Genomic DNA, 11290 nt, shown 5'->3' with positions numbered 1-11290 from the left:
TAATATATATCTTGTAATGTATTACATTTAAAGGTAACTTTTCCCAACACTGGTTAAAGGTGACATTTGTAACACTGCATTTCTTCAGACAGAAGAAAGCAGTGTTCAGCATGTGCCTGTGGGGGGTGCTCTGGTATCACCATTTCTAGATCATTTAAAGGTCAGGGACCACCATGTGCTTAGTTTTGAAATGAAAAAAGAGAGACATAATATTTCAGTTCTTCTAAAATACAGCTTTAATAAATAGGTTATAAATGCATCTTGGCTATATTAACTGTTAATGTAGGAGAGACTGAAAGATGATACTTGATGGGTAGACATGCATACATTTTATGACTGTTCATTCCATGAAATAGTCTATTTTACATGAATAAAAATTAAATACATTTCCTTCTGCTATTCTACAATTTTTTTTGCCAGTAATTATATTTATAGTTACATGACAGCTCTGATCATAGCAAAACTAGTGTGATTTTCTACAAGACAAGTGTCATTAATGCCCGCATACTGTGCTCATACATGGCATATGATTTTTAATATTGTCATATATAGTATGCTTGGTGTTGGAATTTTGCTCTATGTCAAAAATGTACATTAATAGTAGTTACATTCACTTTTAAGTTAAAATATGGGACCATGAAGAGAGGAAAATCTGTTTTCTGTATCACATGCAATCATCAGATTTTCCAAATCTTCTGTAATATTTAAATTGTAGATGCATCTAATGAAGCAACTTTCTTAGTCTTTGCCCAAACAAAATAATTAAGGTTATTAATGTTATTTATCTTTAAACATTGTCTCATTCAGTGCCCTTAAATCATCTCAGCTCACTCCAATTGCTTTGACGTTAACTAATAATGCATAGTGTTAAAATTATAGACAAATCTGAATAAGGACACCCACTAAGATTTTTGGTAAATTTAGCAACAACAACAAAAAAACGACAACAAAAAAACAAACAGCAATGCTGGTTTGCATAGTTATTTTCTTCAAAGAAAATATCCAGCCTAAAACGATACAAAGGAGGGGAAATCATAATGTTCTAGCACATGGCTTTTTTCACAATAAACTATATACTGTAAATATAAACGATAAAGGGATTTCAGTCTCATGAAATGCACTTCAAACTTACCAGGCCCATCGACTCAACTGTATGGCCAAGATGTTGTTGTTCGTAGATTTTGTGAATGTATTCGGTCCCCTTTGAACGTTTGGGCTAACAGTCTTAAATGAACTCGCTCACTTTCAACATGATACTGCTTTAGCTGTGACCTTTCATGCAGAGGCTTTGAAGTTGCTCCCCGCCGAGCCCTGATCCAGAATGCCCCGGAGCACACAGCATTAAACTGGGCTTGCTGGAAGACAGATGGCCTGGGGAACACGCCCTGCCTGCACACCTGGGTATAGATCACCCTGAGTCAAATTCAGCTAGGCTGCAACCGAAATCGCATACTTCCCTACTATATAGTAAGTGAAAAACAGTACTAAGTTTTAAAAAAAAGTAGGCAAAAAGTTGGATGACCCGAATACTTCCGGTGAGATTTTAAGTGTGCATTTAATGGGCACTTAACTATCCCATGAGACCACGGGAGAGGATTTGTGAATGACAGTGAAGTGACGCACACTTACACTGGCAGGTCACATGACAACGGCAACACTGCAGATGTAGTATGTCCTGATTACATTCATACTACAGACAATTAAACTTATTTTTTTTTAGCTATCGTGAAGTAATTACTTTTTCAAAAATAAGCACCTATGCAATTTCAGATGCAGCCCTAGTGTCATGCCTGAACTGAGGCTGTATGGCTACACTCTTTTCAGCAGAAAAACAGCGCCACCTTGTGGCGAGGGTTGTGAACTAACATTGTAAATTGAACATGAAAAACACAGGTTGAACAAAGGTTCTTGAGATCTGAATTGACCATGATAGACAACTAGGTTCTTTGAAGATTAATATTCAATTTGATAAACTAAACAAAATTCCTCCTATATTCCCCAACGAGGTTTGGTTCATTTTTCTCAAGTATACAAAGTTAGATAAGCTTAAAAATATTAGTGAAATATAACTAACATCAAGAAAAGGTGCTTTTGCTCTCACTTTCTGGCATGTATTCCTCTAGTTTCAAAAACCTTCACTTACCAGTTCTGTTTGTGCTCTATAGAATATAAACGCTGTCTTCAGGCGCCTCTGAAGAAAGCAAAGGCTGCCCATAAATTCAACAAAAATAGCTGTGCACGCTCTGCATATTAAATTGACATCCCGTTTTCACTCGAGCCAAACTTTGTGCCTACTGTTAGTGAATAATAGATTTCACAGGTCCGAGTTTGATCACATGTCCATGTTGAAGGCCCTCATTAGGAGGTCCAGATCTCCCACGTTTGCTGCCTGGAACAGTTCTGGCTGGTCCATGAGTGAGAGGGCGATCCGCAGAGCGGCCCAGATGTTGCTGGACATCGCCTGATGACTCCTGCTCTTCCTCTGCTGGTGCAGAGCGGTCAAGAAGTTACTCACTGCCTCCCTGTGAGAGAAAAGACAGAGGTAAAACACTGAGTGCCCTATCATACACCCGGCGGAATGCAAGCGTTTTTTTGCTAATTTCAGCCTGACGCAGTTATCATTTTCACGTCCTGCGCCACATTGTTTAAATAGCAAATGCATTTGTGCACCCATGGATGGCTGGTCTGAAAACGAGGTGTGTTCAGGCGCAATGTTGGCGCGTTGCTATTTTGAGGCAACTGAAATAGACTGCGCCATTGACCAACTGAAACCTGGTCTAAAGTCAATGGCGTAGTATTTATTTTGTTATTTAAAGGGTGCATTAGTAATATGCTCCTATAGGCGGGTGCACAACGCACGTACAATCTGCTTATTACACACACAGGGCAGCAGCACACAAACATTTTGTTTAACCTTCTGCTTGTTCAGTCTGCTTTAGTGTCTACAGTAAGGAGACATACAGTTCCCATTAATCCTTGCTCATTGTTTCGGTTCATTACCGATGTGCTCCCAGGTTGATGCAGCTGATGCCGAGGTTGTATCTGGAGCGGATGAAGCCTGGCTGGAGCTCCAGAGCTCTGGTGTAGGCCTCCACCGCCTCCTCACTGCGGTCCCCATTCGCCAGTGTGGCCCCGAGCCGGTTCCACAGGAGATAGTCCTATGAAAACACACAGAATTGTCAGAGTTTTCCAGCGGGGACCAAGGACCACCAGGGGGTCGCAAGGTGGTCCTACTATGCGGTCTACGGGAAAATTTCAGAGAAAAAAAACATGTTAACTAATTGTTTTATTTATTTTGCATTTTAAGGACTGTTTATATTAGATTATATTATGTATAATATACTATAACTTTATTTCTCAAAGTGTTCTACAATAAAGCAAAACATTACAATAAGTATAACACTTCATAAACATACATAAAAACCTACATAAAAACGAAACTACCATAATTGATATAAAATAAGTTTAAAAATTAAACTTGCCTTATAATAATAATAAAATAAGATAAAACTATTATACATAAAATGCATAGCAAAAACAAATGGAAATTAATATTAATTTAAATGAATAATAAAAGCTAAAGTAATTTTTAACTTTCATTCAAAAAAATATTGAATAAGCCGTCTTCCTTAAATCTATTGGTTAATGTGCTCCAGAGCTAGCCTGGGAAAACCCAGACAACTTCTGGCAAATTTAGATTTGCTCTGCAAGTAGTCTGGCAAAGAGCTCATTCAAGTCCATTTCATGCCGTCGAAATCGCGGCACCAATCAGAAACGTTGAGGCGGGCTTTACACAATGACGATCGCTCTGATTGGTTTTAGGTCTAGCCTATCCAGAGGCATTTGAGCGACGTCTGTTGGTGAAGCACATCAACTTTTAAATGCATTATTATATTCAAATTGCAAACACATGAGGACAGTCTCCATGAAAGACCCACTGGCAGATGAGCGTGCTACTACATTTCTCTCCGAAACGGTAGGAAATTAAATTAGATTTAATAGAGGATTTTAACTGTGACAAGATGATTGACAGGGCAGTTTACGTGACAGGACGCACACGACAGATCCGTCCGATAAATATGACGAAGTAGTATGTCCCAAAGCTTGCCTACTTTTTTGCTACACATTCAAAAGTAAATACATTTTCTTCACAAAAAGAGTAACGTTACATACTTTTATGGCGTAGTGTAACTTAGGCGAATTGGGACGCAGCATATGGCTTTACACGATGACGATCGCTCTGATTGGTTTTAGGTCTATCCAATTGTGCCCAGAGGCATTTGAGCGACGTCCGTTGGTGACGCCCCTTTGGAAATGAGTTATTAAAGAAGCTTTGCCAGACCATAACTCAGTTACTACTGAGAATGGTCTTGTTTTAACCAGGCTACTCCAGAGCTTAAAGGGGGGGTGAAATGCTCATTTTCACTCAATCTCCTGTTAATCTTGAGTACCTATAGAGTAGTATTGCATCCTTCATATCTCCAAAAAGTCTTTTAGTTTTATTATATTTATAAGAGAAAATAGGCTGTACCGAGTCTTTCCGGAAAAAAACGAGCGTCTGGAGGCGGGCCGTGTGGGCGAAGCCAGAGCCATAGAGAGAATCCGTCGATCTGGGCTTTGTTTATAAAACATTCATCGTCGAAATGCAGGGAACAAACAGTCTACACAACTCGTTTCTGCATCCACTGTTCCTAACGCTGGGTTCTTTGGTAAGCTTTCCCTCACCAAAAACACTTTGGAGACACTATGCAGCGCTGCCGATGATTTCCTGTTGAAGCGCGTTGAGGTGCGCGATCGCGCTTTTCCAGGAGAAATGCTCATATAAGGAGTTCCACTCTGGTCTACGTCATTAGATCCACGGTCAAAAAAAAAACAGCCGAAACTTGTACCAACCCGGAAGTAAGATTTTCGGCACAGAAATTCTCCGTTATTCGTCCAAAAATATTTTTAAAAAACTTTGGCCATGTTAAGCATGAGAATCCATCTCTTTAACACTGTAAACAACTCTGAATACATGAAACACCATTGTACCCCCCCTTTAATTTCAGGCATAATTGTCAATGGCTGCATTCCCGATGGTCTTTCGACTGTTGCTGGGAACCTCCAATAAAAAAGAAACAGATGATCTCAGTGTTTTCGCAGGCACATCATTGACAAATGAATTAACACTATAACTTGGTCCTAGTCCATTACAGGGTTTGTATGTGAGGAGGAGGACCTTAAAATCAATTATATTATATTATATTATATTATATTAATAATATATATTATATTATATTATATTATATTATATTATATTATATTATATTATATTATATTATATTATATTATATTATATTATATTATATTAGTAAGAAAGAATAAGTAAGAAAGATTTAATAGACTCTGCATTAGTTTTATATAACATGTATTTCTAAGTGTTCATCTATTCATCCTTTTTTTATTTTTATTGTTTTTTCTTGCATTTAGCTTGCTCACTGGGACTGGTAAGGCAATCTATTCTCCATAAATATTTAAATTTGAATTGCAAATATTTCTATTAAAGTTTATACATTTAACAGTGGATATAAAAAAACAAAAAAAAAACACTATCAACAAAATCTTTTGTGTGTGTTTGCTGCAGCTTTTTTGCTCTCTTACGACTGGATTTACTTCTATTGTCTTGTGTCAATAAATGTCCACTGCGCTCGGATCCAACGCCTTGGTATAAGCGGGATAATCCACGGCTAGCTGTGCTTTAAATGATTTGAATGCACTCCGCTTCGCATCAGGTGGTTCTTTGCCTCCACATCATGCATTAAAATCATTTAATACACAGCTAGCCTTGGATTATTCCTTACTTAAATTACATATCACACACCACATTATATTAACAAAGCTAAAAGTGGTGAAACTTAACATTTTCAGTTATCCATTGGTAATCAAGGTAACAGCTCAGCTTACTAACTGAGTGGTTAAGAAAAGCAGTTTTGATTAGAAAATCATGTTTAAACTGTACATTTTTTGGTCAGGCATTGAAGAAGGGGGGATCTTGCACCACAATGGCGCATTATAATAAATTATTTTCAACATTGTTAAAAAAACACTAACAGAACCCTGCACCCAAATCAATGCGAACTACTAAATTAATATGCATTACAGATTGCTGTATTCATTTTTTTAGCAAGCTTCAAAACACCCACAGTGCTGTCAGGACAGCTCTGAGAATCTAAAAGATGTGTAGCATTAAAAATGATGAATAGGACTTTCTGGCTTACCTCCGGTCGGACAGACAGTGCGGCATTGAAGGCGTCCACAGCTTTGTCAAACTCTGAGCTGAGGTTGAAGAGCACACCCAGGCCTGTCTGGAGGTCAGGGTCCACCCCTTCAGCGCTCTGCACTGCCTCCTGATACAGCTCCAACACCTCCACCAGCTGAGAGCTGCACACAACACACAACACACACCATGAACAAGGGCAGGGCCATATGAGGACAAATATCGTGGTGATGATATAAACTGTCAGTTGATAGCACATTCCAGGGCCAGGTTTTATGGCCCCTCTCTTTCTGCAACAGTGAAAAAAGCTTTGCTACATTTAGATTTGATCTTGGTGGACTAGCACAAACAAATGTCCAACACCACCAGATAAGGACGCTAGGACTGACAGACACCTCAAGCACGGGAAGGACAGAACTCCTCATTGGTCCACAGGCAGTTTCTGCCCTGCACTCATCTAGACTCATCCCTAAGGTTTAAGCCAACTGGCATTACAATTCTTTAGGACATTTTGGGTGCAACAGCATCAATCATAATTGATAATTGTTATCAATTATAACAAATCCATTCAGAACTATGTTTGGAAACCTTAAAACTAATGTAAACTAAAACACATTCATTTATTAATATAAATGAATGTAAAAAATTGTGCTGGGCAACGATTAATCGCGATCGCATCCAAAATAAAAGTTTGTGTTTACATAATATGTATGTGTGTGTGTGTACTGTATATAATTATTCTGTATATATAAATATGTTACATTTTATATGTTAATATATAAAATGTTAATTTTTATATAGAATATAAATGATGTATAAATATATACAGTATATACATGCAAATATTTCTTAAATATATACATGCATATGTGTGTATTTATATATACAAAATAATTATACACCGTACAATTTAATTTGGATGCCCAGCACTAGTAAAAAATAAATCTTACTCAAATTCAGCTGTTAATGTATAAATTAATGCATGAATGACATTTCAATCTTTTTGCCAAAAAGGCAAAAACTTTCCAAAGGTATTCAGGTGGTGGTTTGGGAAGTGAGAAATGCACTGGAATGGAGAAGCAGCAAACTGCAATCTCCTCCTCATCGGAAAGGGATAAATGTACCCTTTCAACAGACACTCCTTGTTCTGAGTCTCAGGCCTGTAAGAGGAGAAACAGAAACAGATCAACCGGTTCTGAATCTCCCATCTGGAGAGACATTAACAGACACGCCAAGTTCTGAATCTCCAACCTACAAAGGTGAGACATTATCAGATACGTTTTGAGACTCTGGCCTGTGAAGGAAGAGACAACAACAGGTTCCATGCTCTCATGTTCCATGTCTACAGCTTGTGAGGCAGCCACAGATACAACCACAGTCTGAGCCTCCAGTCTGTGAGGAAAGAGACATTAACAACTACGCTCAGAGTCTTCGTCCAAGCAGCGTGTCTGGCCCAGAGAGGCAGAAGACAAACAGACATTTGCAACAAGGTTAAGCTAGGGAGGACAATCCTTCACTTCAGGGCCTCATCTGCATGTTCCAGATTTTAGGAACTCTTTTTGGTGCTCCAGGAGATCAGCATTCCCGCAGAGCTTCGTGTTCAAGACTGTTGAAACGTATTCCGGCTCCTTTCCCGACTGCATTGTCACCCAGTACAACCAGTGGAAGACTTCACCGCCATCGGACACTCGATCACTTTACCAATCCTCTTAGAGACCTTGGCATTGTTGTATATTATCAGTATATGATTCTCTAATTTGCATTAGATGTTATATAGCTGATGCTAGTCAATAACAAATAATGTTTCATTGTTTTCTTTGATGCATAAGGTTCTTCACCTTATTAGTTTCAGAGAAATAATGCATCTTCCCATAAAATAACGTAATTGCCATAGCCAAACCCAACTTAATTGCTTGCAATTTATGCACCTTTTCCTTTATCATTTATGGTATTCATTTTGCAGTTGTGTTGATTACTAGTTTATCTTTTTGTTAATAAAAATGTATTTCATTACACGTGTGTCTACCTTGTGTTGATAATACAGAAGCAGCTCTACAAGTTAACGATATCTCACAAATCCTGCAGATTGGTCAGATGACAAACTCCCTTCAGTTTACACAATTTCATTTATTCAACAATCATTTTTGATTGTTATTTTACTGTTAAGGCGAAATTCCTTAGCTGGTACCCCGAGGTACAGTAGGAGGAGTAAGAGGTCATCTTACATTCTCACACACATCTTAAGTGACGTGAACGAAATGCATTATTAATTTGGTGCCACCAGTAAAAACTTCTACATAACAGGTGCCTTGTATGAGAGAAAGAATAATCCTTTACAATAGAGAATTTGCTATATCATTTCTGTCACAGTATGTACATATCTGTGTATCTTTTAGTAGGCGTGACTGCATTAAGTTATTGATACGTTGATAAAGAAACCTGAATGACTGAGAAAATGAAGAATGCAGAATGAAGAATCTACAGTGAAATAAAATTACGTGATCTACGCCACACTACTCCCATCTCACAAAACAGACCTCATGCATATGCTTTATACAGTATATGCAGCATGTAGACAATGATTAATGTGAGTGAATGTGGATCGTACCACCCGAGAGTGGGGATGGGGGAGATGGAGGACCCTCTGCGGCTGGGCAGTGGAGAGCCATCCAGAGGGCTGCGGTTCTGGAGCAGGTGTCTGTATCTGGGGTTGTATCTGATCCAGCGGTGAAGAGCCTCACAGGCTTCCGGCTGCTGCCCTGCGTTGGTCAGGCTCACCGCCAGAGCCATCAGGGCCTTCAGATTGTTTGGGTGCAGCTCCAAACATCTATTTGAACAAAGACACACAGACAAAACATGGCAAAATAAGTGAGGGAGTGAGTTGGTCCAACATGTTTTTTTCACTTCTGATTAAACCAACTACGTGAGTTTGGGGTGGCACTATCTGTAGTCCAATAAATGGTGCAAAAGGGGAGCGTTTCGAAAAACTATCTGTGCAATACCATTTGTTACCACTAATTGCGCAGAAGCCCATAAAGCTTTAATGCAATTTCCTCATGCATATTTTAATATGTTTGTGAACTTTAGACTTTTCGCTCTGATTGAGATTGCTATGGCTTTAATTTTAAAATGAATTTTTTTTTACAAATTAAGAATTGCAGAAACCCTGAAACTACAAATGTGACTATTTCTGCAGCCTTTCATCTAAAAGATGTTTCAATGACTAGTGGATTTAGGCAAGAAATCCTGAACACTGCACTTGTTAAGAAGATTCTGGTTTGACTGAGTGTCTAGTAAGTGTGTAATCCCCAATGAAAGAACATTAAAACTCTGTATTTACAACATCATTCACCCTCAGAGAACAGAGCATTAATGCTCCTCTGGCATATATCAGACTCAAGCATTAATCACAAAACCCCTCATTATTGTCGACTCACCTCTGAAGACAAACAATGGCTGCCTGTTCATTCTCATTCTCTGCTTGTGTGGTGCCCAAAACCTGCCAAGCCTTTGTAGAGGAAAAAAAGCACTATAGTTTGAAACATCACAAAAATATTAGAGCAAAGCAGAAATAAAAAAGGCGAGAATTGCTCGAAGGGCACTGTAAAAAGAGCGTTCAATTATTGGAGCTGCCAGTTTTCTAAAGCATATTGTTGTTCCCTCTTCATTATGTGCTTGGCTAGTGCATTTAGTGCAGTCACTCTGGGGACGTTGGCATTTGACTTTAATGTGGTTTTGTTTAGAATTAAACAGGATCATATTTATAAGCCATCCCAGAGGTTTACGCCATCTGTCTGGCATCACTGTGGCTCATAAAGCATGGGAAATTTCATTAAATGTTTGATGGTGCTGACTGGGCAATAATAAAAGGAAGGCTGGAAGGACATGGATTTGCACTGTCTGTCACTAAGCGGTTTCATCGTTTGTGAGGTGATGAAACATTCTGAGTAGATTGAGTTGAATACAGGACAAAATAGTTATGTTCCAAATCCAAGTAAGCGGACAAGAGGCTGATTTAGAGCGTTCTAAATATCAAATTATTAAACTTCTTAAACAATTGGTCCCCCCCATTTTCTACAAGACACCCGCTCATAATTTGGGGTCAGTTTTTATTTTTGTATGTTTTTGAAATAAGTCTCTTATCATCGGGATTTGGTGATAGAACCCAAACGCAGAACAGCCAAGGAAGCTCAAATAGGTATTGTGTGCTACACAACACAAGAACGCCTGACCAATGAACCCAAAAGACCAGGCGATCGACAAAAAGACATGAAACAAGAGCACATGGACAGTGAACACTCAACCCATGCACTCAAAACAAAAGACAAAACATGGAGCATGAATGTCCAAACCACGACAATACCCTCCCTCAAAAGAGACTCGATCTGGCGTCCCCAATTAGGAACACCAAACACAAGACAGATACACACACCAACACAACGACAGAAGACAGACTGGGGTCAGACAATGACAGGTAGTGGAGGGAGGGAGGGAAACCAGGCCTTTATTGGAAAGGTCTGGATGGTCCAGAACCCAGACAGGTGATGGCCAGGGTAGTGCCGGAGAGACCCTGGTGGATGGCCAGGGTAGTGCCGGAGAGAGGCAGGACCTGGATAGCAGTGACTCTGGGGTTGGAGCAGATTCTGGAGGATCCTGGTCTAGAGCGGGCTCTGGAGTGGCCTCCGTGGCTGGTACCACAGGACAAATTTTCTCTACTTCAAAGAGCGAGACAACCTGGTGGGACTAGGCTGGGATTAAGTGAGATTGACTGGGCGAGGGGCCCACTCCTCCTACAGAATCTCTGTATCCTTTAGATGGCAAACATGGTCAACCAAGTCCATGATTTTCTAATTGCCCAACTCTTCCCAGGGAATGGGATCATCGAGTCAGACAAGTAAAAGTCAAATAACTCAACCTTGCCAAAAAACAAGCCCCTGGGCTAATTCAAGGAGATCTAGTACATATAATCCAAAGGGCTGATGATTCTGGTGGCAACTTAACATCCTGCCAGCCTGGGATGTGTTCTGGGAGGGC

General features: G+C 39.4%; 1 protein-coding gene across 1 annotated transcript in view; it reads right to left on the bottom strand.

Moving 5' to 3' along the window:
- Nucleotides 1-215: 215 nt before the first annotated feature.
- The window catches only part of pex5lb (peroxisomal biogenesis factor 5-like b), a 56271-nt gene continuing 45196 nt past the window's right edge, over nucleotides 216-11290 (bottom strand). The window contains exons 9-13 of the mRNA XM_081373910.1: nucleotides 9694-9764; nucleotides 8865-9083; nucleotides 6258-6420; nucleotides 3001-3158; nucleotides 216-2522 (exon numbers count right to left, since the gene is read on the bottom strand). Coding sequence (XP_081230036.1) covers nucleotides 2333-2522; nucleotides 3001-3158; nucleotides 6258-6420; nucleotides 8865-9083; nucleotides 9694-9764 — 801 coding nt within the window. The 3' untranslated portion in view covers nucleotides 216-2332. The remainder of the gene's footprint in view (nucleotides 2523-3000; nucleotides 3159-6257; nucleotides 6421-8864; nucleotides 9084-9693; nucleotides 9765-11290) is intronic.

This window comes from Scardinius erythrophthalmus, assembly GCF_964197995.2.
Source record: "Scardinius erythrophthalmus genome assembly, chromosome: 9".
In the NCBI taxonomy this organism is placed as follows: Eukaryota; Metazoa; Chordata; class Actinopteri; order Cypriniformes; family Leuciscidae; genus Scardinius; species Scardinius erythrophthalmus.
This window is presented reverse-complemented; position numbering and strand designations above follow the sequence as displayed.